Source organism: Eremothecium sinecaudum, chromosome VII (genome assembly GCF_001548555.1).
Source record: "Eremothecium sinecaudum strain ATCC 58844 chromosome VII, complete sequence".
In the NCBI taxonomy this organism is placed as follows: domain Eukaryota; kingdom Fungi; phylum Ascomycota; class Saccharomycetes; order Saccharomycetales; family Saccharomycetaceae; genus Eremothecium; species Eremothecium sinecaudum.
In genome coordinates this window covers 201,380-228,850 of record NC_030898.1, presented here as the reverse complement: position 1 = coordinate 228,850, position 27,471 = coordinate 201,380, and the positions used below count along the sequence as shown (strand labels likewise).

Here is a 27,471-nt window from a genome sequence, read left to right as displayed (position 1 = left end):
TATTATTGCGTTTAATATTAATAGACTTCGTATATAATTACCGCTGATTCTATACAAACATTATTATAAAGAATGAGAATCTTTTATAATGACCATGTGAGTTTACAGAATAACATTATTAACGCTATATTCACTACCGAACTTAGTAGCAACTTAACTCAGGCGTATTTACAGCAATGAAAGAGAAACATATAGAAAAGCATCCGAGTAAGAATAGCGATGGTGATGCCAAAGTTGCTGGCAAAGGTGAAAAATACGACGCTACAAATGGCAAGCAGGTAAATGGCCCTACAAAACAGTCAAGTAGCTATGATTTTATTCAGCGTACTATTTGGACGCTTATAATGATTTGTGGGTTTTTTATTATTCTAGCCTCGGGACACTTTTGGTCTGTTTTATTAATTCTGGGTTGCCAAATAGCTACATTCAGAGAGTGTATCGCTGTGACAGGGCAATCGGGTAAGGAAAAGAATTTGCCCTTGGTTCAGACTTTGAATTGGTATTTGTTATTTACAACCATTTACTATTTGGACGGCAGGTCGTTTTTTAAATTTTACAAGGACTATTTCATAAACTATCGAATTTTAAGTTTTATTGCCGCCAACCATAAGTTTATCTGCTATTGCTTGTTCCTGCTGGGGTTTATTATATTTGTCTGCAGCTTGAGGAAAGGTTTTTTAAAGTTCCAGTTTGCATCTCTATGTATTACTCATATGGTGTTGCTGCTTGTTGTGTTCCAGGCACACTTGATTATTAACAATGTTTTACACGGATTAATATGGTTTTTACTTCCTTGCGGGCTGGTCATTGTCAATGATATTTTTGCATACTTATGTGGAATCACCTTTGGCCGTACCAAGTTGATTGCTATCTCCCCCAAGAAAACTTTGGAGGGTTTCCTCGGAGCGTGGTTCTTCACCGCTGTTACATCTATTCTTTTGACTAGGCTATTGACACCATATTCTTATATGACTTGTCCCGTCGAAGATATTCATACAAACATCTTGACTCCTCTATCATGTGAAGTTAACCCAGTATTTATTCCACAGGTATACAGGTTACCACCATTTGTGTTCGAGCGCTTTGGTATTTCATCGGTAACAATTATGCCTATCTATTTGCATGCCCTTAACTTAGCCACCTTTGCATCACTGTTTGCTCCCTTTGGTGGATTCTTTGCATCCGGCTTGAAGAGGACCTTCAAGGTTAAAGATTTCGGCCACTCAATTCCAGGCCATGGAGGCATAACTGACAGAGTCGACTGTCAATTTATGATGGGCTCTTTTATGAACCTTTACTACGAAACCTTCATCAGTGAAAAAAGGACAACTGTAGAGACTGTTTTAGCGACTATTTTGATGAACTTCGATGAGCGCCAAATTCTACAGCTGATTCAAGCCTTGAACAATATTTTGCTCAATACTGGCAGAATTTCTGTAGGTGTCCATGAAAAACTAAACAGCTTCTACGATATCTGATTGTTATATGCAACTATTCAAGGTATGGTAGGTTTACCGCTATGTTTAGCTTTTTCCCATTTGCGTTACCCGTGTGGTTAAATTGAAACCGAGAACTCCAGCAGTAATGACTTCCAACAGTCAATAAACAATGATGCAATATTGTCTTATATAATATGTAATGTCAAATAAATCCTTTTACCGTTCTTCAGTGAACTCGAATACCATTAATGTGTCTATAATCAGTCATTTATTTTAATACGGGAATTATTACTTAACATGCGATAACATGATATATTTTGCTTCTGAAGAAATCTTTTGGGCATTAATGACCAATAAAACGTGCCAACAACATATTGAAAAACGGTAAGAAAGGGCTAGTATAGTGTTGATTAGAGCATCCTGTTAATAGCAAGTAAGTATGGCTCTTTTCAAGTTCGATGAGGAGATGTCAAACTTGACAAACAATATGTCTTGTGCGATGATAATGGATGACATGGATGATGAGCACAATGACCCTCTTAATTACAGAAAAGGAAGTCTAGTATACGGTGATGGTACTTATAATGATGTACCATGGCATAAGAACCTAATGTCAAATAATCCAAGTGCAATACCACCATATAATGAAATGATCCCTCCGACTAGTGCGGTTTCGAACTCCAATTCTCATGTTCTTGACACTCCCGCAATTTCATTGCGCACAAGAAGGTCTTCTTTATATGACAAGATTCCTATTAATACCCCTCCATGTACTACAAGGCTTTCATTGGCGGAAAGTGAAGTTGCAAGTGCTGGAGATGCATTAAGTCATGACGGGAAAAGAGCAAGCTATCGGTCACACCACTCTCCGAGGAAATTAGAGGATTTTAAGCCTGTAAGAGTGCTTGGTAAGGGTGCTTACGGTAAGGTGCTACTTGTTAAAGATCGAACTACTAGCAAGTTATACGCTATGAAGCAGTTAAGAAAGGCGGAGATTCTAATTACTAAACAAGATGACTCTGGAGTTGATGCAGAAGGTCGAGTTACTTCAAATTCGCTTGAAAAACGCTTGGAGCGTACCTTTGCCGAGCGTACTATACTATCGGAATTAGAGCATCCCAATGTAGTCAAGCTATTCTACTCATTCCACGATCATCATCGTCTGTACTTGGTACTACAGTATATCCCTGGTGGTGAACTCTTCTACCATTTGAAGGAGCAAGGAACTTTGGAGGAAAACACAGTTGCGTTTTATGCAGCTGAAATTAGCTGCGCATTGTTATTTCTGCACGGCAAGGGTGTGGTTTATAGGGATTTAAAACCGGAGAATTGCTTGTTAAATGAGAGAGGCCACTTAGTATTGACTGATTTTGGACTTTCAAAAAAGAGCGTCCATCAATCTGACACTCCCAATGATGGAGAGCCAGTAGGGGAGTTATATTCTATTATAGGGACACCAGAGTACTGTGCTCCGGAAATATTGGAGGGCTTGCCATACACTCAAAACTGTGATTGGTATTCGCTAGGGTGCCTTGCATACGATATGTTACTAGGGAAGCCGCCATTCATAGGTGCAAATCATAAGGTAATATTAAACAAAATCTCAAAAGAGAAAGGCGTTAAATTGCCTAATTATTTAAGTGAGGGCATGAAAGATTATTTAAGTGCATTATTGAAAAAGGATACTGCTAAAAGATGGGATGTTGATAGACTATGGAATACTGACGATCCAAAGCCAAGAAAGAAGAAGGCTGGACAGGCGAAGAAGACCAGTTACCAATCCCATTTCATATTTCGCAAAATCAACTGGAAGCTGATGGAAAGCGGGGAATTGCATAAAACTACATACGGACCAATTGTTCCTGTTATTACTGATTGGGAATTAGCTGAGAACTTTGACTCCGAATTTACGGAAATGAGGTTAGACAGCGATGATACACACGCAAACGGCATATCAATTGAGGGTAATAATACAACACATACAATTAATAACAAAAATGACTTCTTCAAGGGGTTCAGTTTTGTAGCTAGTACTAGTTACTTAGATAGGTATTTTTAGACAATCAATATTCTTATCCGGCACTAGCCATCTCAGTCAATTTGATATTCTACCTAAAATAATGAGCTAAATTTCAATTCTACTGCTCTCCAAGTTATTGCTAAGTATTTTCGTCTAAATATTTTATTAATGTTGGTATCAAGTTCATATGCAATTGCACTGACGCGCTACTCCTTCCAGAGGAATAATTACAGTTTTTAACTCAATCCCTGCCCATTTCTTAATACTTTTCGCTACATTGAATTGAGGGCTTGCTGAAAGGGTCGAGGAAGATGACGATGACGACCGTAAGGATGAGCTACATGAGGTGTCAGATGGTTGCGGCGTTATTTCCATATTTTGTGATTTTCTGTACGCCCTAGTGAACCGTTTCATCCTTTGCTCAGAAGTTTCTGAAATAATCTCATTCTTGACTTGAGATTCCAAGTCCTGTTGTTTCTTCTTTTGAATATGAGCTGCCGTTAGGCTTTTCTCAAATAGCTTCCTATTGATAAATTCATCCGAGCTTGTTGGCTGATACACAGGTATAACAGGGTCTTCTGGCTTCCACCAAGCCAATATACTCTCTGCATGTATAATGTGGCTATCCTGGTAAATATCTCCAGTATCAACCAAGTGCTTTTTGACAATTGCCCAATTCTTCATGACTTTCCCTTTGTTCAAATTAATCTTCATGTCTTTACTACCATTACGTCCAGTACCGTAAACACCCAATCCTTTGCGTTGACTTATCTCGTATAAATCATTATAACCTATACTACTGTCTGAAATACTTTTGCGTCTGTCACCTTTGGCTTCTTGGGTGTCTTCGTACATTCTACACTCTGAAATCAGTATACCTCAACAGGCAATGAGTTAAAGATTTGCCAATTCCTATTGAAAATGTAGCACGTTACCAATATTAATCCCAATACGCCAAAAATCGCCTAAACTTATACCCAAGTTTGTTTTAATTTAAATCTCGGTGTTTCTATTATTTCTGTCGCTGCTGTCGCATTAACCTTAATTACAAACCCTGACACTCGATTTAAAATTAGTTATGCAGGGTACAAAAGCCAAAAATTTTACCCCGAGAATTATTAACATTCTTATAAATATGCATTCTATTCAGCAACCTACTAATCCGTCTCTCGTCTCTCGTCCATTTGGCCAACGTTACCTACAGTATTAGGTAATATTTAGGTATATTTGAAACCTGGATTTATTAGAGTTCTCTGGATTCAAGTAAAGTTGTAATTATGTACAAAACTATATTGTGAGTATAATAAAGCTGTAAAACAAGCAGCAAGATCGCGTAGGGGTACATTGGGGTTGCTTATTATTTAGTACTCTTCTCTTCATTACGTCGCCTATTGTAACAGAATAATAGAATGTCACATAAAACGGCTATAGAGATCTTTTAATTATAAGCGTACTTAAGTACTTAACTTACAAAGGACTTATAGGGTTAACTTCGTTAGTTATCCCTCGACTTATCTGTTTGTTGGTCTATTAGTTGAGAATGGGTACAACTAAAGAAGAGGTTCCGCTGACCTCGAGGAAACATCCGATTGTTCGTTTCCTAGAGAGTTGCCGAGATTCGAAAGTTCTGAAGTCCAGTAACGTTGTTTTAATTGTACTGGCAGTTGTATCCGCTGTTAGTTTGCTGCTAGTTTATTCATCGATAGATGAAACTTCCACTTATTATGCCCATAGTTCTACTTTTAACAAGGAGCAGACGCAGTTTTTTGGTGACGTGCTGAAGGCTGTTCGAAGCTTTTCTGTGCAAGGAAATGAATTACAACTAAAAGATGAATGTGCATCTCTAAAGATAGGTATGAAAGATGTGGAATTATTTGGCAGACTAAATTCTAAACAACTAGCGAAGTGTGTGGATATTAGTACTCAAGCTACAAACAATATTACACTTCTACACAAGGCCTTTAAGCTGTATTTGTATGATGTGATTATTGATGATTTCGAAATGCTACCTGAGTTTTACAAACACGATGGAATCGTTATTTTGGCTGGCAGCGGGAGTCTTCTTAATCCCGCTGGTGTGATCTTTTTTTTAAGAAATGCGCTCGAAAATAATCCCAGGAAACACCTTCCAATTGAGGTTGTATTTACTGAGAAGACGGACGCTGCATTGGAGTTTTGTGGCGGTTATGTTGATCAAAATCAAAATGTGAATTGTGTGTTCTTCGATGATATCTTCGACACGGAAACGCTTGCAACCTTCACTCCGGCAATGCATAGGCCGCTTGCTTTGCTGGTGTCGTCCTTCTCCCGTGTACTGCTTATAGGCGACAAGACTTTACCGCTCTCTTTACCTATTAAAATGTTCCATAGTAATCTGTTTTTTGATCGAGGCATGATCCTATGGCCCAGTAATACCCGCAGAATGCACCATCCAAAACTTTACGAGTTTTTGGACATTAAGGTAGATGAGAATGTGCGTGTTAGGTACGCAGTTGATGATGCTATTGCACCTAGATTGGGCGTTAGACCACAGCTCGATTCCTCCTTTCCGCTCAGCGATGCCATGAACTCAATTCCCGATATGAGCACCGACCCCAGTATAATCTTGATAGACAAGAGTAAGCATTTAGATCTTATAATTATGGCCTTGTATTTTAACTACAATGGCCCTAAGATCTACTATCCACTGCTCGGGTATAAGGATTCTGCGGATGCCGATAAGGATACTTACGCACTAGCTTCATTCTCGCTGTCACCAGACAAACAACGCTATTACCAGGTGAAAAAACCATCCTACTACCATGACTACTGGAACACTGAGATCCCTGCAATCAAGGATGCGCTTAACATCGAATCGCTGCGCGATGTTGGTGCTATCTACCACAGCTACATTGAAGATGAACGCTATTCAAATGTGGCCCAAGTTATTATGGAAAGTAATCAGAATGCCTTCTATGTTCAATTTGCTAACCACTGGAATAGTGCTGTGGAGGATAAGCTCAACAGCAGCTCGCCTGATCTAAAGTCGAAAATCAATGACGATGAAGGCATGCACAAAGCCTTCGTTGACTACTATCGCAAAAACTATACCATCGACGAATATATGTTGCTATTGCATCATAGTTCACCAATGTTTATTGACTCCTCCCTCGTGGAAGCCAGTCTGAAAATCCTCCCTGGGTTTAACTCCACCGACAAGCTAATAAAATCTGGTAAATTCAGGATGTACAAGAACGACTTAGCACACATTGCAAACATAGACATAGAACTTTACATTTGGAGGTTTATCTCACAGACCTTCTGCACAAATCGACAACCCACCAACATGAAATATACCATTAGTTATGAACCCATAGGTTACATGAACTGGTACGAAAGATATCGAATGTGCACGTATATTGCCAATAGGGAGTACTATTTCTTGAATACCTGGAAATCGACCGCCAATTAAGCACTTGCACAATGAATGATATCTGGTGAATTACCAAAAGCACCTAATGCTTACCGTTTTCTAGTGTATTTAGTCATGTATCGTCTTAGTTCAAGTGACGTTACTATCAATCATGTGATCAATAATACAATCCGTTTTTAACAGTTACAAACGTAGAATAGGGTCTTCTGACTAAAGGAGCATTATTAAACAAGCATCTTCTAGTAAACCATTTCTATAGTCTATCAACTACGAGATTGGTATCTTGAATTTGGTCATAATATTAAGCAGTACTCAAAACAATCCTTTGCAACATGCGGCTATTTAAAAGTTCAGCAAAACGGTTACTGACTACAAAACCATCCCCATTAAAATTCAAATCATTAATTTATTCTTCTCACGATGTTGCAGATTGCACAAGTGTTTTAAAGGTGCATGAGTATATTCCAAAGGAGAACTTGGATAACTCTATTTTGTTGCGTACTTTAGCTTTTCCTATTAACCCTTCAGATATTAATCAGCTACAGGGTGTGTACCCATCCAAGCCAAAAAAGGTTTTGGACTACTCAACGAATGAGCCCTCTGCTGTAGCTGGTAATGAGGGTGTGTTTGAAGTTCTCTCTGTGCCAGAGTGTGAGAAGGATTTGAAAGTTGGCGACTGGGTTATACCACTACACTCAAATTCCGGGACGTGGACTAACTTAAAAGCGCTAAAGGATGGGAGCTCACTAATCAAGGTTAACGGTTTAGATATCTTTAGTGCGGCTACAATTGGTGTTAATGGTTGTACCGCTTACGAATTGGTGAATAACTATATTGATTGGGACCCTAATGGGAATGAATGGCTAGTCCAGAATGCCGGAACTTCGGGTGTGTCCAAGATGGTTACACAGATTGCTAAAACTCGTGGAGTCAAGACTTTAAGTGTTATAAGGGACCGTGATAACTTTGAGAAGGTGGCTAGTGATCTTGAAAAACGTTACCATGCCACAAAGGTTATCAGTGAAACTCAAAATAACGACAAGGATTTTGGTAAGGATGTCCTTCCAACTATCCTTGGGGCAGATGCTAAGGTTAGACTTGCCTTAAACTCCGTGGGAGGTAAATCTAGTTCTTCAATTGCAAGGAAATTAGATAATGATGCAACTATGTTGACGTACGGCGGTATGTCAAAACAGCCCGTGACATTGCCTACATCGCTATTGTTATTCAAGGGACTAAAATCTCTAGGATATTGGCTCACTGTTAATACACAGAAGAACCCTGAATCCAAAATTAAAGCTGTCGAGGCCTTGGTTACAATGTATAAAGAAGGCAGCTTGCTCTCTCCAAAGCTGGACATCAACGTTTTGGAATGGGATACCAAAACAACGACCGACGAGCAACTATTGGAATTGATTAAAGAGGGAATCAAGAACAATAGGAAGAACGTTGTTGTTCTAAAATGGTAAATTCAGAGGGCAAGGAAGTTCCCGCCCAATATCTTGCACTAAGCGATTACCAGGTCTACCCGAACAGGCCATTAGCAGCAATTTGAGGTTGCATACATAACGATATGAACATATATATATAAGGATTATTTAACCTTTTCTCGAATGAGAAATGAACATGATAACAAAACTTATCACCAACATTAAAAAACCAACTACCTCACCTAATGTTAATATGCGATTCTCAGCTTCTATGCACCACTGGCCTAACCATACAACTATGATTCGTAAAATCGGTAGCAGCGTTAAAGATTCGATTGAATCCGACATTATTAAATGCGCAGAACCCATAACTGTTGGAAGTTTACCACAAATCATAGACAATAAAAACCATGGTGACCGGGTTATTGAGCCGCACATATGAAACATATATTTGAAACCACCTGAGTAGAGGGAAACAACTGATAACATTAAAATTGAGGTTAAACCGATTGCACTGAACCATGCGTACATTTTCAACCAACGACCACTTCCGGTAATCTGCCGGCTAGTATTAATACACCACCTCTCCAAGAGGAAGACGTATGGCCCAATAAAAAGACTTCCGAGTCCACAAATAAGCGAAGCCTTTAATCTATCAAATAAAAACGGGTCGCTGGACTCGCCAGTGGATGGATTAATGCTGAATTTCCCTGAGAGTAAATCACTGGAAGCATTAAAATATGCAACAAGAACGATTCCAATAAGAGCATTGAAGATACTAATGAATCTCTTCGCTAGTGAGCGCATATTATTTGTAGCAACACCTGCAACTGTAGCAAACAACACAATTATCTCCAACATTGACGTATTGTGAATTATCGCCACATCAAACACTGGTGCTATACTCAAAGCAGTCATGAATGAGTACATGGATATAATTAGTAGCGTCGATAAAGTAACAAGTTTCAGCACTGAATTAATACTCTGGAAGCGTTGATTACTTGCTGCATCGCCCATCGTACAAGTCTGTTTTGTGTTTCTTAGGGACTCGGCAAACGGAATATCGTCCTTCAAACGGTAGTATACCAGAGCTATTGGATACAATAGCAACCATGGTAGAATATGTGTAAACAGTAAAAATAAAGGATCCCCGTTATTTATTCGATCCGCTATGCAAACATGTGCTATAGCTCGTACTTCAATATAGTATGATATAGAACATAATCCGAGTAATGCAAGATGTACCCTCCCGTTTATGAGCTTCATTGCTTGGAAAAACCGAAAATTCCTTCTAAGTAGCTTAATGCCACCCTCTATAGTTAATTTAACAATAAAGACACTTCTTAGTAACGAGGCTGTGATTTACGGTCGAAGCGCAGAGAGTGATGCTCGCTACAGAAGCAGACCATATTTTTGTCGTCAGCAATTCCATGTCGAGGACTACCAACTGATCACGTGCTAGCTTGAAGTCCTTGATCACGTGTATGTAAAATACTCAATGATAGATTAGGGTACTACGTATATATAGCTCTAACCTGAGTCAATCACCTCTCCCTACCTCGCCTCATAGTCCTATCTCCATTCCTTCAGCACAACTCGAGACTGGACAGGAACTCCTCAGCTCGAGTTCTACTCCGGATGTTACTCTATTTCACTTAGAGTAGCTACTCCTTCTTACCCTGTTCTTACTTCTCCATACCGGATCTAATCCGACGTTTCTTTCTAGCTGCTGTCTCCGCAGGGTGCTCATCTGAATCTGCGCAATTCCACCGCAGAATATGTTTGTATATGTTCTCTTGTTTAGCATTTTCTCGCATCTTAATTTCTAGACTTCGTGGCCAAGCTGGTTAAGGCGTGCGACTGTTAATCGCAAGATCGTGAGTTCAATCCTCACCGAGGTCGTTAAATTTTTTGTTCGAGATGTCTACTCGGATGAAAGCGAACAATTAGGGAAGCAATGTACATTAATATGATTATTATTTCTATTATAAACTAATTGCTATTATTTAGCCAGTCCCAAAAGCGTTACAGTCATTATCCAGACTTGTTCACAGCATCCGGGTATTCCCAAACAAGATGCTGAGGACATGCTATGTTAAAATCCTCTAAATGGTTGCGCAGCTGTTGATTTCTTGCATACAGCCAGCATAGGTAGCTCTTTGCTATAAAAGGACTAATGTTAGTACCAACTCACACCAATTTTAACATACAACTAACATACTTTTCATATATATTTGCCATTCGGATCTGCGCTCAGATTCATCCAGATCCGGTACTTTACTAACAAGTTCGTCGTAATATTCCCGAAGAATTTCTCTTCTTCTCTGTTCGCTAGTAACATGGTTCTCGCGTTTTTGGTCGTCTGAAAGCTTCTCCCTTCGTGAATTAACCTTATTAAATAATATAGCTGACACTTTATCTTCCATTAAAGTGGAAGTCACTTTTTTCTTTGAGGACTTTGCTACCACCATAATAAATTGTAACTGACGATGGGAAATAAGTGAGAAACGAAGGGAGAAGATATAAGTGACAGAATCTGCAACTTAATTTTGTTTTTCTAAGTAATAAACGTATAAATATATAAAGTGATGTTACGTTTAGCGTGTTTAGAGAAAATCAAAAAGTCTGACACTTGGAACTCCAGACCAACGGCCGTGGGAGTGGCCTTTGTTTTTTTACCCCCAGTAGTTTAGCGGTTCTGATCGACAGTTCTTAGTCCGGACTTCAGTTCAACTCCTGTAAGGGTCACCTTGTTTTGTCTGGTGTATGGGTGTGTTTTGTTGATAAATGGTTTCTAGACAAGAAACTAAGTACAACATAGGATAAAGAGAAGTCGATTAGGTTGCTCTACTGGTTTGGTTTTAAGCTATTGTTGATTTTTGGCGTTTATATATTAGTCGAGTGAACTCTTGGTGCAAAATTGTTTTTAAACAGGACTTCTAGTGGTGATTGAAGAATATGGGATTTGACTCTAAATACGTCTTCATCAACTTTCCTCAGAATAGTTTGAATTGGCAGAGTCTTCCGGTGGTGACGAAGCTACTCACTATTGCATATGTTGCATTTACTTCTGTACTATGGATAGTGAGACGCAGGGTGCCTCTCGAGGAAGGACAAGATTTCATTGGGGTTACATGCCCAATATTACAGTTGGTGCCAAGCCAGGTGTTGCGGTATCCTATCTCCATTGTTACCTCTAATCTTATAGATATTGAGCTTTGGAAGTTTGTTGTTGATTTGATTAATCTTGTATTGGGTGGTGCGTATATTGAGCAGTGTTGGAACAGCCAAAGGGAGATGTTGGTGTATACGCTTGTTATTGGATCAATTACGAATGTGATACTGTTAATTGTAACTTACTTCCTTTCGTTTTTGAGTAGCTCTATTCGACTCGGGTGGCCGCTAGACGGAAACTACACTATGTTGATTGGTTTTTCCATTGTGTTCAAGCAGTTGATTCCAGAAACGACAATATTCCGTATTAAAGATGTGCCTCTGTTTTCCAAGAATTTTAGATTTAAGATGTTGCCAATTTTCATAATGACAGTTTTAACGGTTGTGCAGTTCTGGTACCAAAGTTATACTCATCTTATATCCCTGTGGACTACTTTTTTCATTTGCTGGGCGTACCTTAGGTACTATCAAGTACTTCCCTCATCTCTCGAGGGACATACGACTGGTGAATTGGTGGCAGGAGATGCATCAGACACATTCCAATTGGTTTATTTCTTTCCGGACTTAATAAAACCATTAGTAAGGCCGATATTCAACAAATGTTACGATCTTGGTCTGCATCGCTTTTTATGGCGCAGACATGCCGATAATGACCTTGAAGAAGGAAGTTCAATGGTTGGGTCGAGCAAGTCTGACCCACTTAAAGTGGAAGGGAGAAGGAAACAGCTGGCATTGAAGGTCTTAGAACAGCGTCTGGGTGGTGAAGCAATTGAACTTCAAACTCGAAGTTAATTTAGAACTTTTACTACACCCCATATATAAATATAGTGTGTTATAATTTGATACTAGAAGCGATATATTTCGATTATTTACATGAAAATCTCATGCTTCTTGAGCATGTTTAAACGTCTAGTTGTTAATATACATAATATTTTTTGTTCCACACACTTAACTATGTACTGCATGCTTTAGATCATGATGCTGCAATGACGCCGGATTCATTGCTATATCTAGTGTCAAAGTCTTTGCTGTTCTCTGGTAATTTTTCCAGTTGTATCTCCAAAGCAGTTTTCTTTCTTCTCCTACTCAAACCAGCAGCAGAACCCTTTGTCCGAGCTTCTTCAATCTGCTTCAATAATTCATGGTTTTCTTTAATCAAGTACCCACGTTTCTCCATGTTACCATAGAATTCAATATCCTTTCTTCTAACTGGTCTAGCAGGTAACGGTATTCTGCCTCTCTTCTCCAAAAACCAATGTGGAACCAAGTGGGCCCTGAGACCAAGCCTGTTGAAATACCTAGCAGTGAATTCACCTCCTGCATCCTCTATAGCCTTGATAGCCTCCTGTGATGCTGCTGAGGCTTCGATCTTTATAGGAAGATTATAGTCCTCCTTTCCGTTAGCTAAAATCTTGACACCTTGTTTAATCGTACCGGTCACCAAACCTAGATCCTTCATCTTCTTCATAGTAAGGACTTCATCCTTTTCTAACGTTAATCTGCCCTTCCTATGAAACCACATTATCCTGTCCAAGTTTAGCACATTGAATTCACGGGCATGTACGTTAGTGAACCCAACTTTTGGGAACAGCTTGAAAATTGGGGTTTGACCACCTTCAAACCACGATTTAACATGACCACGGGCTTTTTGACCCTTTTGACCTCTTCCAGAAGTTTTACCTTTACCACTTGATGGACCTCTGCCCAGTCTTTTATAATTATGGATGGAACCTTCACTTGGCTTTAAAGTACCTAAGATATTGATTGAACGCTTTGTCACTCCAAAAGAAGTGAGAAGGCTCCTCGTCGATTTAAGCTGCAAATTCAAAGCACAAAACATATTGTATCGGCGGAGCTTCCAGTAAACTTAGCGGGGTCTTGAGCTTTGATTGTCTTTATTAGCCGTTCTCAATTTTGTTAAGCCGCTAAAAATTTTACATTCATCGAAGTATAAGCGGTTATGAATTTACTCTACAAATTATAAAACAGAAGCTAAGGTTATATAATTGAAACGCCTAGTCTCAGTCGTACTTCTTGGTATCTCTTCTCCGTCTACTGGCCCTTGAGGTCAGTTGCGACTTTGCTTGCTTGCATTATCCTTTAAGTCATAGTTTACATCATATCTCTACTACCTATTACTGGTGCTAAAAAAACAGCCGGCCGATATCAAAAAATTTCCCCCCTATGGCCAAGTGGCTGTAACCTAAAATTATTGTCACACTACAAAGTCTTCCGTTCGATTCTTCAGTTTGGCCTTATTTTAATATACAAGCAAGTCAGTAAGATATTAACGTATATTAAAGCTTAGCACTCTACACAGGTACCACTATTCATCGCAAGCGACAGGCAGTTACATTATTATTATTATACATAATTAAAGATATTATAATCAAGAATAATGAAAATTTGTTGATACTTCACCAGGTAAAGATATTATAGGTTGCAATACCAGGGAACTAAATGCTCTTAGGAAAATCTTCATTCACTCAACTGACCTGCACGAAGTTATGAGTTGTTGTTTCGGTAATTTTAGGAGCCAAACAACAGGTATCCTAGTTTAGCATGCCGCTTCGGAACGCATTCAATAACAATAAACTGAATCAACCTTCTGAAAAGCTTGGATAGTATTAAATGCAGGGGGGTACTTTTCTTAGTTGTCCGGATTAGCAATTCGTAAATGCCTGCTCTCTGTAACGACATCTGGCAGCGAGCTATCAGCTATTTTAGGCTGGCCATATGTTGGCTCTGGGTATTGTGAAAATTGAGAAGTATTACCGTTCATATGTGACACAGGATTGACCTGGCGTTGAGCCATTCCCCCATGATTATTGCTATGTGAAAGTGTTGGAGGAATTGGATGTGCTGGCAATGGATCTTGATCGCCCAGCGAGTAGGGTTGATGGAATCTCTTCTGTTCGAAGTCCGAGATATCGGAATCCTCGTCCTCCCGGCGATGCCATAAAAAGACCGCCAACAGAAGTGCCAATGCGACAAATATAGCCACACCGACAACAATCCCAGCAATCGCACCGCCAGAAAGCGATTTTCTGTTTGGAACCGCAGATGGATTAGAGGTAGTTGTCGGGTCTGCGGAACTTGATGAGGCCGAGGATGCCGTAGGACTGACGTAGATAACGTTCGTAGCAGTGATCACAGTCGTGCGGGTCTGATTGTCACTGTTAACTATAGTCTTCTCAGTAGTAACTTCCGATGTTGACAAAATGGTTGATAACGGGCTGGAAGATGAGGTGGTGTCATCGGTTGTAGTAGGCGTGGGCGGTGGTGGAGACGAAGATGGCGGTGAGGAGCTGGGGCTGCTAGGCGCCGAGGAAGCTGGTGGCTTAGAAGAGCTCGAAGAGCTCGAACTAGAAGTGCTTCTAGATGAAGACTGGGATGCGGTACTAGAAGGACGCGACGTACTGGACGAGGAACTACTGCTACTGCGGGGTTTAATGTCATCGACCAGCTTGCTGTTCAAGAACACGGTGAAGAAATCATCTCCTCCACATAACTCGTATGGATAACCCTTGCATGGATCAGAACACTTTGAATCCTCAACAGGCGATACCTTGTTCAATATACTATCGTCATCACCACAGTAGCAAAGATCTCCCTCAATAAGAGCTACCAGCGCGGTATTCCCACACTTCATCTTACAGTACGACTGCGACTGATATTTATACTGATTATTCCTCTTCAACGCATCCTTCAGATCAGATCTAGAATAACAGCCTTGTGACACGTAATCATCGGCCATACAACCCACTACAAACAGCACACTCAACACAAAATTTGTCAGTTCGAAGTACAACATTGTATCAAAGACCTGGGTTTCTAGCTATACCTAAAAGCTAGCTGCAATAGTACTAAGCAACACTATGGAATTAAATAAACTTAAATTACCAAGTTTTAAAAAAAGTCTAAGAATAACATATTTTTGTATCAATTGAGCTTGTTACTAAGAATGTCAAGACCATTTGCCTTACGATAGAAATTTTTTGACTTCCTGAAATAAAATTATGTTGCTATTGGAGCTGATTAATTGCCTTACTGCGACCGAATTTTAAGAACAATACCTAGTGACTAAAAACCGACTTCTAGTTGTCCACCTAGCGTCTGACACTCATTCTGAACAATAAACGGCAAAATCTTAGTTATTTTTAAAAAGTCGGATATATATAGGCAATGACATTCGAGATATACCTCTTGTAGAAGATTACCTAGTCCCCTTAGTGATTCGATATGATGTTATCGTCTCCATACCATTATATGCGTCATTACACTTCTGTGTTATCTGGCATTAGTATTAAATAATTCTACTAGTTTCTGTTTTTCATTCTGAAAACCGCGTAAGGTGAGGTAAGTCTTAGTTATCAAGGCGAACGGAGGCTAAGTTTTGCTATTGGGAGCTTTAAGATTGGAGCGACGCGATAACGTATCTCGTACGATATGCGCGGCTATTTTTGGCAGCGTGCGGGGTCACGTGGTGGTTGGTCACGTGGTGGTTAGGATAAGAGGCGGCGCGTCGATCTCCAAGCGTAAAGCCAACGACATCGGCAGGGATGGAATCACTGAGCAAAGTGCAGAAGCGGATCGCGAAGAAAAAGCAGGTTTATAAGCCTATTCTGGAGAACCCGTACACGAATGAGGGCGAGATGTGGCCGCGGGTGAGCGATCAGGCGCTGGTGGTGGAGCTGCTTAACAATTATGTGTTGCGGCCTTTGAAGCACGCAGCCGAGATGGAGGGGTCTCAGTGCCCGGTGGAGGTGGTTGCGGGCTTCAATCCAGTCATGGAGTGCCTCGTGGCAGACGGGCCAGACGGGACAGACGCAGCACGTGATATGCTCTTATTCGTGTGCAATAAGGACGGGACGCCAAGCGTGTTGCTGTCTCAGATCCCAATTGCGGCATATATGGCTCGCGGGAATGTTACGGTGGTGCAGTTGCCGAAGGGCACTCTCAGCAAATTTGACGAGTGTTTGGTAGGAACTGTCCACGATGGACTGCTACTGGTGCCGGTTATAAAAGCCCTGGATCCGAGCTTTGTGTCCAACGTGAAAAAGTGTGTACAAGACAGGAAACTGCAATGGCTGGACCCTTTGAAGTACAGGCCGGCGTCTACTAAGCTGCTTGCTACCACGAGGCCGCTTAGTAAGTGAGTTTGGCATCGACGGTCGCTTCAGCTTTCTATAGAGAGTTCACGCCACCCGTACATCGCATACACGCTTTTTTTTTATGGCGTTTTTTCTCGAACAATCTTCAGGTGACAATCGGTTTCAAGAGCCTGATAGTGTACTAATACAAGAACCAAGGTATTTTCGTGGACTGTATCCTTCATCGACTTTCTTTAGGACTTGCTGACATCATGGTTGTTTTGAATCCTAATAACTGGCACTGGGTGGACAGAAATACTATAGAATGGACGAAGGAGTATATGAACAGATTCAATACTTGGGAAGTAGAAGATGAGGGCAAAAGATTCCAGGTAACATCAGTTTCTTCTGTCCAAGGTGATTCTAACGTCTCTCAAAGAAAAGGTAAGGTTATCTGTTACTTTGACTTAGCTTTAATCTTTGGCGTACGGGCTGTGAATTCTGGAGATGACGAAGAAGAAACTGGTACTGTTTCTGTAAATGAGTTTGCCCATGATGAGATAGATTTCGAAATCACATGTTCTGGATTCACCAAGCACACTGATATTGTCAAGAACAGCTTTGTCCCCAAGTTGAGAGAAGAGTTGTTAAAATATCAAGATGCATTGATCAAAGAGCACTCTAACAGTGTCCAGCACGCTATATGAGAGTGCAAATGCTCAGGCTATAAAGCCCCGTGCTTATGAGCATATAGATAGATTCTTTAATAAGAGTAAGTTATAAGGATATTTCGACGTAGTACATACTGATCCAGTGGCCGCGGATTTGATTTAACGATTCGTTTATAGGCAATTAACTACATATAATGGACGGTAAAGTACTCAGTATACATACGGTATGATCTTGTACGGAACCTTAGACTTGTATTCGTCCCAATACTTTCCATATTTTTGGGCGCACTTATGTTCGTCTCTCATTTGTCTGTGAAGTAGCAAGATGGCAAAGTACATGACGTAGTAATAAGACAGAGGCGTTTGGAACCCAGTGCACAAGCAAAAACTTAGCGAGATGAGCCAGTCGCCAAAATAGTTGATGTGTTGTGACATTGCCCACCAGGAATCGCATAGTAGCTTTGTACCTCTGTCAGTTTGAATGCTCTTGAGATGAGGCAATCTTCCCATCCTGAAATAGGATTTTTCCTTGTTTGAAGAATGGAAAATCCAGTATCCTAGAGCCATGACTGCAACAATTGCCGCACATCTGTAGGGGCCTAAAGTTATTGGAGATACAGACAGATACCGCGCTTGAAGACTGTATGTGAAGGGAACTAGAGCCAGATCGCCAAATGCTAACATGAATCCAAATCCATCAGTGACTATATCCATCATAGTCAACACTCCCTCCTCATTTAATACTCCATCAAAGATATAAAAGCCTTGCAAAATATTCACTAATAATAGTGCGTCGTTTATTTCACCTGTTCTCAGATAATAGTGATGCAAACATGATAAATTTATCAACAACCACAACATCATGCCCGGTCTAAGCTCGCAGAACAATTTTATGTCCAGTGGACCTAATCTGGGATTTAGTTCCCTGCCAATGAACCAATTGTAGAACATACTCTTGGTATTACCTCCTAGTGATAAAATACGTTCCCTAGTGCCATGACCGTTTGGATGAACAAGTGGAACATAGCTAAATGCGAATGTTAAGATGGAGATAACAAAAGAAGCGAGGATGGCGATTATGCAGATATCTGTGTGGTGTTCATATAGAAACTGCAGTTCAGGCATCTCGCCACTAGTAATGCTCCATCTCACACATAGCACAAGAACTAAGCTTACAGACATGGAAATTCCATTCAGCAAATAAGTCAATTGGGTACCATCTCTTAATGTTACTCCTTTTACTTTACGGCCAGGTAAAGGTAAGTCTAGTAAAGCAAGGGTAATAAACCAGGCCGAGTAATAGGTCCATAATTGGCGGTTGTAAATATAGTATGAGAATGGCTTTAATTGGTTCCATACTTCTTCCCACTGAAAATTACGGAAAAACCCTTCAATGTGGTAATCAGTACGGATCAACTGGTTAAGCAATACAGTTAAGGCTGGTAGACCTATAGTAATAGCAAGTGTACCAGGAACCCCGTAAAATTCGTACGTTTTTGTCCTTGGATTCAGAACTGCCTTGGACATATTTATGGTTACTGCGATATTTAGCAGTTATATTACTACCGGAGTTGGATCTTATAAAAAGTCAGTCTTGGGGCTTCGCTGGTCAATAAGTAGTCAAATTATTTATATTTCATGAACTGATTTTTTTTAAGGTGGAGCTCGTTAAAAGCTGCGCTTTTATACGATGACGTAAAAATTTCAACAGGTCCTATTACAATGAGATGGGCTAACAATGCTCACAGTTCTTCTGAATCGCTATCTAGATGCCACCTGCAGCACTCTAATATAGAGCAATTTATAAAAAGGAGAATCTTCTTAACAGTCTCAAAGTAGTTTCCTTCCAAAGTGGCACCTATGGTAGGAGCAAGACAGGTTTCCCAATTGGACATAAGACCGTTGCATAGAAGTACAATTCCATTCTGACCATCAATCCAAACGCCATATACTATATGTGTCTCGCTGGACTCGGAAATGGTAGCTGACACCAAAGCCGTTGTACTATCCATACCTTCCACGAAATCTTCAAAAGAGCTGTTACCTAGGGCCATATAGCGTGCCCAATACTTCGTGATCAACACCTGAATACGCTCAGCTACTAGATCATCATCGGAAACCCCACCAAGATGGTTACCGCAAACTATGCGCCTCCATCTAACCCATTTAGATACAATGTCATGAAACACGTCTCTCGTGTAACTTTGCATCAACTGAGTCAAATTCGTCTGCAAATACCCTGGTCTGTTATAACCTGGATCTTGAGCAAGATTGTATCTCTGTAACACTCTTACAAACTGATTAATGTACTGCTCGCATAAATTGTCCATTTTGAACTGTCCCAGTTTTGTATATTGCATGATACTGGGAAATATAGAGACCTTAACCAGCTCCGAAGATAATGTTGTATTATGATCAACCGATACTGAGCACTGGAAATTGAGTAAACTATGGTAAGATGGTTTCTTCACGGATTTGAAAAGGCGATATGGATCAGAGCTTGTATTAAAAATAGTCGTAAGTGTGACTTCCGAAGAGTCATTCAATAGCCACGAGAGCAAAGTATAGTTTCTACATTCTCTTGCAAGTTTTGTTGTTATAGTTGCTACAAATTCTGCTGGTGGAAACAGTACTTCTATACTTGGGCGGCTAATTGCCACCAGCGGTATCCTTAACATTTTTGCCGCTGAAGCGGAGCTATCTGAAGATGGAGGAACCACAGTAGTCTCCGACTCCTCTGTACGGTTCTCTATTGTCATATTATGCTGTTTTGTTTGTGAATTCTCTTCCATGGAATAGTTTTGATAATCCTTAATCGCTGTATTTCAATTTAAGTTGCGCGTGAACCCTTTTAACTGTGAATCGTTTACAGTGATGAATGATATTCATCTAACTTAAGCGTTAAGCCATAAGCTTACTTGAAGATTGAAATATATTAATTAAACATTAATTAGTAGGTGAAAAAGTAATTGATGGTCAATAATAGGATAATTAAAAGTTAGGGACTTCATAATGACAAGATATGAGATAAATGGGACTTCTCTTCTTCATTTAGACTTCCGAAAACACTTTGATGCTTAATGGGATCGTTTTGCTGTAAATTACTGAATATGTTATGGAAAACAGCATAGATGTTAATATCATCCAACACAGACCCTGATAGTGGATCTTCTTCTAAGTCATCAAAATCTTCTTTATAGCTGTCAAGCTCTCCGTTGATAAATTTCATCGAGCCAGAATCTTGCTGTAAATCTTTGAGATATTCTTCGCCTTCAGGTAGATCCTCTTCGCCATCATGTTCCGCTTCCCCTACATCGAAACATTCTGCGGTTTTTAATCCCTCTGATTGGTACTCGGCTCTTTTGTCCTTTAAGTTCTTTAAAGCAGCCGGGTAATTTTGCAGCAGGAATGAAACTAGTGACCACGCTTTGGACACAACGGGATCTAGTCCTAGTGAAACAAGGTTTTCGGTAGAAACGTTCGATATTAGACTGAAAAGGGCCATGAGAGATAGCTTGATATCGTAGACTCTGCCATAGTTTGGAATGTAATAGGAGATCCAAACTTCGAAGAAAAGTTTTATGCAACCCTTATTGTTTAGGAATTGCAAAGTTTCTGATGGGAAATATACGATGCATGCGAGTACAACGTTGAATGTGGTAACACCAAAAACAGGATGTTCTTTTAAACTATCTTGTTCCGAAGTAATTGCATTGACTGCTGAGGTTAAAAATGCCTCTAAGTATTGTTTAGAGGTTTCTTCACCTAACGCCAGAACAAGCTTCTGTGAGAGTTCACTCAATATTTTTATCTCATCTAAACCATTATCTTCACTAGCAGCCGCCTTTTCAAAAATGCGGAACAATATTACCGAGTAGAAACTGTTTTGCTTCAATTCATCCTTACCATATATGAGGTAGTTGTTGATTGCGAACATAAAATCTTCCAAGTAGAATACAACCATGCTATTTTCACGCTCGCTGCATTCACCAATTAGTTCAAGCAATTTCCAGGATATAGGTGAAATCTTTCTCAATAAAAATGTCGAATTCTCTACGAATTCACAAGCCTCTCGGTAAAAATCTTCGATATCATTTTTCAAAATAAATTCTGCAGCAGGATAAAATGACTGTTCCAAGCTTCTGACAATATCTTTGGAATTTTCAAAGGATAGAAGAATTGAAATCGCAGTTGACAGGATACCAAGTGCTGCGAGTTGTTTGTCACTTTCGTCAGGCAATTCATTAGCACTTAAAGAATTGATGTTGAAATTTGATGCCTCGTGAAACTCAATTGCTAGCTTCAAAAATTGCTGAACCAGGTTGTTCATCAATTCAACGGCGAAGGGTTGTAATTGTGTTGGGAATGTTTCCACAAATTCTTGCATCACACCTGATATAGTATCTGACTCAAATTGGTTTGAGATCTGAAGAAGTTTTTGCATGGTTGGGACAACACTGGCTGATAAAGTGTCTCTGAACTGTGGGATGTTAATAAAGGTTTGCAAGGCTAGCGCAGCAAGAAGCCTTACAGGCAGAGCGGCAGAATCATCATTAAAGCACAGCATTACTCCAGTGTAAATTGTCTTCAAAGAAAGCTCCTGCTTAAACTGGAACCCGCCAAGCTTTGAGCATATCTCGCATGCACGGGCCCTCAAAAACGCATGCTGACTGCTAAATAGCGGAAACACGTAGGCCTGCAAGAAAGGTTCCATCTCGTCACAGTACGGTGATAATTGTAGTAACTGGTCTAAAATGCTTGAAATTATCCGCAGGCAAGACTCAACCTTAGTTGCTTGTTCCAGGTTAATGTTTTCAAAGCTGGAAACATTGTTTTGCAAAACAACGTTGACAAAATGTAAAGTAGGCTCCAGTGTTTGTTTCGTCTTCTTCCGAATAAACGTAGTTAGAAGAGAAATAGCCGCCAAGTCGGTAGAGTAGTCATCATCCCAAGCCTCAAGGTTCCTATGGATGTACTCTTGTGGGTCTGTCTCAAACCTCTCCAAAGTTTCTTCATTAGGACATAACAGAGGGAAAATTACATGCTCGAAAATAACTGAATAATGTGGAATAACAAGAGGCGAGGTCTTTTTCTGGATAACAGTTTGCTCTAGGAACTCAAGAATATAGTAAATAGATTCATCACTTAGCCACAATGATCCATTTCCCCATCGTTCGATTTGATGAAATAACAAATGCAAAAATTGGGACAAGAACTCCTTAACATAGAGAGACTTAAATTCGTTATACATGAACTTCTTGCTCAATGAATCAGAGGCATATCGTTGAAACAGCCTGTACAAGTTGGCATATGCCCATTTCTTTGCCTTTACCCATGGGTTGTTTTTTATTTCATCAGGAACAGTGGCCTCCAAGATCTGTTTAGGCAGCTCTTGCTGCACTATTGAAACATGGAAATTTGCCCATGGAATAAAAATCTCAGGACGCTGTAATGTAAATGGCAAGTCGCTGTATGTGACAAATTTATAAGTCTTCAAAACAAGCATAAGCATCTCTCCTACCAAGGGATTGTTAGTATTTGCTCCACCTTGGTAAAGTGTTCCCGTCGCATAATCTAACAAGGTAGAGAAATTCTGAACAATAATCATTTCCAGCTTCTGTCTATCATCGTTTTCTTTCCATCTGTAAGTACGGAATACCTCCGCAATGCATAGTAAACCGATATGTGCAGTATGAATATCGTCCGAGTGTAGGGACTGGAATGACGCCTCCAAAATCGAATCCCATTGGTGCTGCGAATACTCAACAGATACGATTTCTGCCAAAGCAGGCTGCAACAACCTAACACAATTTGTACTGTTTGCCGAACAGTAGATGAGAGCTTTGATCAGCATCTCCTTTACAACAGGTTTCTCGTCATTATCAATATTAAAATCCAAATCATTTTTGCTGTTAGTCTTGCCAGACCAACCGTAGGTCACCTTATTTTTGAAATACAGGGCAGCAGATAACTTCACATATTCTGGTATGCCATCAGAAGACAGTATGTCTAAACATGCGCCTAAGAACCCTGGGGTTTTGCTTAGTTCTTTTAACTGGGACTCCGCCTGAGTTCTCACTTTCACATCGTGATTTAAAGTGCCAGAAAAGCATTGAAGTAAAAGTTTTGTGTCCATCTTTTTAAATCGATTTGTTGGAACAGATTATGTCTAATGCACCGCAAGTAACAACAACAACTGAGCAGTGTTTGTCACCTGAGAAATCCAACTCTAACTTAACTAAGTTAGATAGTGTAATTTTTTTTTTGCATACCAAAATTTTTTTCAAATATTCTCGTAATCAGAGACTTCCGTGAACAAAGCAGATGCCACATATCAATACTAATAAAGAAAAGGTTGAGCGGTGACCTGTTCTCGTGTCAGTTGTGCCTTCAGTTCTGCTGTTTTTGGTGGGTATGCATGATAAATTAAAGTTTTCGTTTCGGATGAATACTCTACTAATGCTTTTTGAGGATCGGTATCCGATCCTTTGTATTTTCGGCTTATCTCTTCATCTTTACTGAGAGAGGAACTTGACTTCTTAGAGCTATCGAAGCCTCCATTTTGGCTTGCGCCCTTTCTTGTATACGTTTTAGAAGACTTTTTGAAGGAATTTAATCCTCTTCGTCCCTTATACTTTTTAGATGTAGATTTCGTCTTGGAGCTGTTTTTAAAATCATCATCGCCTTCGTCGTACGGCTCAATGTAATTGAAGGAGATCGGTTCAAACTTATTCCGCTGGAATTGCAGTCGAGCCCGCTGCGCCTCTGGGTACAGACCCGCTTGTTTACCCAGTTGTTCATTAACATGGTACTCCCATTCGTCGAAGTCTTTAATGCCTTCAGTCGCTATACTCCCAGTGCTACTCAACCTTGTTTTAAAAGCCTTGTATATGTATACACTAGATCCAAATAGAATTAATGTCGGGGAACTAACTCTTCCTGATACTGTTTCCTTAAGCTCCGCCCACAGAAAGCGCAGTACCGCAGTCCAGTTTATATCCAAGCTCTTTGCACACAATAAATCTGAGGTCAGCTCTGGCCACCTTTCTGCTGTTTCTTGTATTAGAACTGAGAGTAAAGTTGAAAGGTGAACTAACACTATACCTATCAGCAGGGTCAATAAAAATAACACCACAATAATTAGTGTAAGTATTATAAGTCTTGCAATTTGAGTATATCGTACAATATCGCTAGTATTAGGTAAACCAGATATCATCGCCTCTAGAAGTCTATATTATTCTTTTAATACATATTTACTGCTAAATTACAAAGTAATTTGAAGGGTATTAATTACCGGAGCCGCCGTAGTTTTTGATTCTCTCCATAGAACATACGAGTCACAGGCAACGAAGATTAAAGGAAATGGCCTATACATAGAAGGATTCATCTGAATGTCAGACAGTCTATGCAATTGCTCCAAGGCTCATCAAGATCAATTGAATAAGTATCTGTAACGACCAAAATCCTACTCTCTTCAACCGTAAGTTTTTGCGTTCATCGTCCGCAACGTACTTGGCGAACGCGTCGTAGACTTCTGCACTTAAATCGTCCATCAAAACTGAGTCGTATATCGTCCACGATCCCTCAAAATCGCTTATGTTCTTTACGACGCGGCACTTAATAGGAATATAACTTCTTTTGGAGTTAATATAACCAACTATAGGCCGAATTAGGGCGTTATTGATGTAGCTGAGCTCTGGTGCGAATAATGGCACTTCAGCTTGTACGTTGTGAAGTCGTAAAAAAAAATCCATTATGAAATACTGCCGCGGGTCTATATTGTCTTTCTGTTCAGTTGGAAATGGGGCAAGAGGGGAATGTCTGTATGCTTCCTTAAGTAGCCAGTCCCCGATGCTGGAAATCATGTCAGTTAAATCAGCAGGGCTCATATCATCCTCAGGTAACAAGATATCACCTATCATGTCCACTTGTCCACCTCTAATCCAGCTAAAGGGGCCCTCTACTCCCGCATTCAAATGGTCTACGTTTAAGTTGTCGACGCGCATTCTGGTATACGTTCTCCAGTGAGAGGAGTCACCGTCTTCTGTCTTTTTGAACTTTCGGTGTATTGTAAACATGGAGTCATCGTAGGTCCCACTCATACTTGATGCATTGAGAATATCAAAAAACAGCCAATGCTTGCGAAGCTGGGGAAGCTCACAGTTGAAAATACTAACCTGGAAAGGCCTGAAACCTCCAGGCTGATACAGTGTAAATAAAACATCATTCATTTTGAAATTAGAAATATGAAAATCACCTGGCTGATAAACGTTCAAATAACGACGGGGATCATCATTTTCTTCCCATACAACGTGTGTTCTGTCCACCAGCCCCCTTAAGCCGCTAATAGTAACCTCATCTAGTATACCTTTTCCATTCAACCACTTGCTGAAGCTAAGAGATATTTCAACTTGATCTATCGTAAGGTCGTACTGAGTGTATGTTGCGTCGTCAAACTCGTGCCTGTTAACTAGCAGCTGTTCGCTTAATGCCAACTTGGCCCGTTCTACTGCCTCTTGTTGAGAACCTTTAGCAAACCCCCCCGCCAAAGTGGGTCTTCGTGATACGAAAACATTTTTAAAACAAATTTTCCCTGAAGACCATCCTGGTACTATAGCCTTCTCAAAAACGACTGAGACTGTTCCATTCCTTGTAATCAAGTTACCAATCTGGGTCGCAACATATTCCTGGGCGAAAACAGTATTCGTCAAGTATATTATCAAAGATGCAAAAGTAGTTGTAGCTAGTATAATCATGATCACATTACTCACCAAAATCCACGAAATAAATGCTCCTATATCGTCTGTATTAAACGGCTTAGTTGACCGTTTTAACGACCATCGCAAATGGATGAGCAGCTTCTGAAATGGATTTCTGGTTTGTGCAAGGAGTCTATCTTTCTCCAGTTCAGCTTTATTAACCCTGTGTAAATAACCATTGATCTCACCCCCGGGTTTACTGCTATAGTGCCTTGACGACCTGTATAATGACTGTTTTATTACCACATTTCTTGTAGAATATGATATTGTTGGGTTCAAAGTACCCATCAAATTCCTTTGCAGACCTAAGCGACTTGGATTGATGCATATTGAGCGCTGTTTAATTAAGAACCGGCTCAGGGTGGAAATCGACATTATCGTCACCCGTTTCTATTACTGCACGTTTCTCTTCTAATAAAGATTCAAATACGTACCTGTAGAAGATCGTTTTTTTGAGTTCACATCCTATATCAATGCACCTCAAAGAGCGAAACACCTAAAGCAAATTTATTACCTCGCAGAAAGACGTGTCAACCTGTCTATATACTAGTTACAACTATTAGTTGTGTTCTATCATGCCATTCCTGGTGATGAAGGCTGTCATCCCGACTTTGCTCTGGTACTTTATAATACGCCCCGTAATGAACCATTATATACAGTTGCGGATTTAGCTCAGTCGGGAGAGCGTCAGACTGAAGATCTGAAGGTCCTGTGTTCGATCCACAGAATTCGCAATTTTTTTTCGATTTAGTTTTTATGATGATGAAAAACTTTTTCAAAGGTCGAAAACTTTGTACATTATGCGTTTTTACTTATGCGTTTACATATTCGTCGGAAGAACCCCATAGGCCTTAACATCGCTAATACTATCCAATTAAACAATGTCCGAAATTCCAGAAGATTCCCAAGTTTCCATTTTCAGCAGAAATGAAAGAAAAGCCAGAGAAATAATCAAGAAATTGGGTTTGAAACAAGTCACTGGTATTAGCAGAGTCACTTTCAGAAAGAAGAACAACCAAATCTTTGCAATTGACCACCCAGAAGTTTTCAAGTCTCATGGTGGTAACTATGTTGTTTTCGGTGAGCCAAAGGTTGACGACTTTACCCGTAGATTAGCTAAAGCTCAACAACATGCTGCTGCCGCATCTAAGGATGAACAAGAGATTCCTTCTTCTAGCAAAGACGCAGGCTCAATTCAAGCTGACATGCTAGCTGCCGCTGAAAAATCTAGTCAATCACCATCTGCTGAAGCTTCCGCTCCTTCCGCTGGCGCTTCTGAAACCGAACAAGTTGATGAAACAGGTTTGGACGCTGACGATATTGATTTGGTCATGCAACAAGCTAACGTTTCTAGAAGTGAAGCTATCAATGCATTGAGAAAACACGACCAAGATATCGTTAATGCCATCATGTCTTTCTCCAGATAAGTTGGAGATATAAATACCGTTACATATATGAATATACACGATTCAG

The 27,471-nt window shown here is 40.0% G+C and overlaps 18 protein-coding genes and 2 non-coding genes across 20 annotated transcripts; 10 read left to right on the top strand and 10 right to left on the bottom strand.

Moving 5' to 3' along the window:
* Positions 1-176: 176 nt before the first annotated feature.
* CDS1 (phosphatidate cytidylyltransferase) lies at positions 177-1,478 on the top strand (the record flags this gene model as incomplete). The annotated part of the gene is made up of 1 exon (XM_018133720.1): positions 177-1,478. The coding sequence occupies one exon, from the start codon at positions 177-179 to the stop codon at positions 1,476-1,478; it is 1,302 nt and encodes a 433-aa protein (XP_017989117.1).
* A 400-nt stretch (positions 1,479-1,878) lies between these two features.
* On the top strand, positions 1,879-3,498 carry YPK3 (putative protein kinase YPK3; the record flags this gene model as incomplete). The annotated part of the gene is made up of 1 exon (XM_018133721.1): positions 1,879-3,498. The coding sequence occupies one exon, from the start codon at positions 1,879-1,881 to the stop codon at positions 3,496-3,498; it is 1,620 nt and encodes a 539-aa protein (XP_017989116.1).
* A 144-nt stretch (positions 3,499-3,642) lies between these two features.
* AW171_hschr74132 (HGL221Wp) lies at positions 3,643-4,314 on the bottom strand (the record flags this gene model as incomplete). Its single annotated transcript, XM_018133722.1, has 1 exon — positions 3,643-4,314. The coding sequence occupies one exon, from the start codon at positions 4,312-4,314 to the stop codon at positions 3,643-3,645; it is 672 nt and encodes a 223-aa protein (XP_017989115.1).
* Positions 4,315-4,999: 685 nt separating this feature from the next.
* On the top strand, positions 5,000-6,910 carry AW171_hschr74131 (HGL222Cp; the record flags this gene model as incomplete). Its single annotated transcript, XM_018133723.1, has 1 exon — positions 5,000-6,910. One exon carries the CDS (start codon positions 5,000-5,002, stop codon positions 6,908-6,910), a length of 1,911 nt encoding a protein of 636 aa, XP_017989114.1.
* Positions 6,911-7,203: 293 nt separating this feature from the next.
* Positions 7,204-8,340, top strand: ETR1 (enoyl-[acyl-carrier-protein] reductase; the record flags this gene model as incomplete). The annotated part of the gene is made up of 1 exon (XM_018133724.1): positions 7,204-8,340. One exon carries the CDS (start codon positions 7,204-7,206, stop codon positions 8,338-8,340), a length of 1,137 nt encoding a protein of 378 aa, XP_017989113.1.
* Positions 8,341-8,469: 129 nt separating this feature from the next.
* Positions 8,470-9,567, bottom strand: CSG2 (mannosylinositol phosphorylceramide synthase regulatory subunit; the record flags this gene model as incomplete). The annotated part of the gene is made up of 1 exon (XM_018133725.1): positions 8,470-9,567. The coding sequence occupies one exon, from the start codon at positions 9,565-9,567 to the stop codon at positions 8,470-8,472; it is 1,098 nt and encodes a 365-aa protein (XP_017989112.1).
* Positions 9,568-10,129: 562 nt separating this feature from the next.
* AW171_hschr74128 lies at positions 10,130-10,203 on the top strand. Its single transcript has one exon. It is a non-coding gene; the product is annotated as a tRNA-Asn (tRNA).
* A 132-nt stretch (positions 10,204-10,335) lies between these two features.
* On the bottom strand, positions 10,336-10,772 carry INO4 (Ino4p; the record flags this gene model as incomplete). Its single annotated transcript, XM_018133726.1, has 2 exons — positions 10,336-10,463; positions 10,523-10,772. 2 exons carry the CDS (start codon positions 10,770-10,772, stop codon positions 10,336-10,338), a joined length of 378 nt encoding a protein of 125 aa, XP_017989111.1.
* Positions 10,773-11,259: 487 nt separating this feature from the next.
* AW171_hschr74126 (uncharacterized protein) lies at positions 11,260-12,267 on the top strand (the record flags this gene model as incomplete). The annotated part of the gene is made up of 1 exon (XM_018133727.1): positions 11,260-12,267. One exon carries the CDS (start codon positions 11,260-11,262, stop codon positions 12,265-12,267), a length of 1,008 nt encoding a protein of 335 aa, XP_017989110.1.
* Positions 12,268-12,448: 181 nt separating this feature from the next.
* On the bottom strand, positions 12,449-13,315 carry MRPL10 (mitochondrial 54S ribosomal protein uL15m; the record flags this gene model as incomplete). The annotated part of the gene is made up of 1 exon (XM_018133728.1): positions 12,449-13,315. One exon carries the CDS (start codon positions 13,313-13,315, stop codon positions 12,449-12,451), a length of 867 nt encoding a protein of 288 aa, XP_017989109.1.
* Positions 13,316-14,125: 810 nt separating this feature from the next.
* WSC2 (Wsc2p) lies at positions 14,126-15,289 on the bottom strand (the record flags this gene model as incomplete). The annotated part of the gene is made up of 1 exon (XM_018133729.1): positions 14,126-15,289. The coding sequence occupies one exon, from the start codon at positions 15,287-15,289 to the stop codon at positions 14,126-14,128; it is 1,164 nt and encodes a 387-aa protein (XP_017989108.1).
* A 748-nt stretch (positions 15,290-16,037) lies between these two features.
* Positions 16,038-16,634, top strand: POP3 (Pop3p; the record flags this gene model as incomplete). Its single annotated transcript, XM_018133730.1, has 1 exon — positions 16,038-16,634. The coding sequence occupies one exon, from the start codon at positions 16,038-16,040 to the stop codon at positions 16,632-16,634; it is 597 nt and encodes a 198-aa protein (XP_017989107.1).
* Positions 16,635-16,840: 206 nt separating this feature from the next.
* On the top strand, positions 16,841-17,275 carry HCH1 (Hch1p; the record flags this gene model as incomplete). Its single annotated transcript, XM_018133731.1, has 1 exon — positions 16,841-17,275. The coding sequence occupies one exon, from the start codon at positions 16,841-16,843 to the stop codon at positions 17,273-17,275; it is 435 nt and encodes a 144-aa protein (XP_017989106.1).
* Positions 17,276-17,449: 174 nt separating this feature from the next.
* Positions 17,450-18,766, bottom strand: ERG24 (delta(14)-sterol reductase; the record flags this gene model as incomplete). The annotated part of the gene is made up of 1 exon (XM_018133732.1): positions 17,450-18,766. One exon carries the CDS (start codon positions 18,764-18,766, stop codon positions 17,450-17,452), a length of 1,317 nt encoding a protein of 438 aa, XP_017989105.1.
* Positions 18,767-18,981: 215 nt separating this feature from the next.
* Positions 18,982-20,031, bottom strand: NDJ1 (Ndj1p; the record flags this gene model as incomplete). The annotated part of the gene is made up of 1 exon (XM_018133733.1): positions 18,982-20,031. One exon carries the CDS (start codon positions 20,029-20,031, stop codon positions 18,982-18,984), a length of 1,050 nt encoding a protein of 349 aa, XP_017989104.1.
* A 215-nt stretch (positions 20,032-20,246) lies between these two features.
* NMD5 (Nmd5p) lies at positions 20,247-23,375 on the bottom strand (the record flags this gene model as incomplete). The annotated part of the gene is made up of 1 exon (XM_018133734.1): positions 20,247-23,375. One exon carries the CDS (start codon positions 23,373-23,375, stop codon positions 20,247-20,249), a length of 3,129 nt encoding a protein of 1,042 aa, XP_017989103.1.
* A 204-nt stretch (positions 23,376-23,579) lies between these two features.
* On the bottom strand, positions 23,580-24,455 carry NVJ1 (Nvj1p; the record flags this gene model as incomplete). The annotated part of the gene is made up of 1 exon (XM_018133735.1): positions 23,580-24,455. The coding sequence occupies one exon, from the start codon at positions 24,453-24,455 to the stop codon at positions 23,580-23,582; it is 876 nt and encodes a 291-aa protein (XP_017989102.1).
* A 187-nt stretch (positions 24,456-24,642) lies between these two features.
* MDM31 (Mdm31p) lies at positions 24,643-26,373 on the bottom strand (the record flags this gene model as incomplete). Its single annotated transcript, XM_018133736.1, has 1 exon — positions 24,643-26,373. One exon carries the CDS (start codon positions 26,371-26,373, stop codon positions 24,643-24,645), a length of 1,731 nt encoding a protein of 576 aa, XP_017989101.1.
* Positions 26,374-26,659: 286 nt separating this feature from the next.
* AW171_hschr74116 lies at positions 26,660-26,732 on the top strand. Its single transcript has one exon. It is a non-coding gene; the product is annotated as a tRNA-Phe (tRNA).
* A 147-nt stretch (positions 26,733-26,879) lies between these two features.
* On the top strand, positions 26,880-27,425 carry EGD2 (Egd2p; the record flags this gene model as incomplete). Its single annotated transcript, XM_018133737.1, has 1 exon — positions 26,880-27,425. The coding sequence occupies one exon, from the start codon at positions 26,880-26,882 to the stop codon at positions 27,423-27,425; it is 546 nt and encodes a 181-aa protein (XP_017989100.1).
* Between the last annotated feature and the right edge of the window lie 46 nt (positions 27,426-27,471).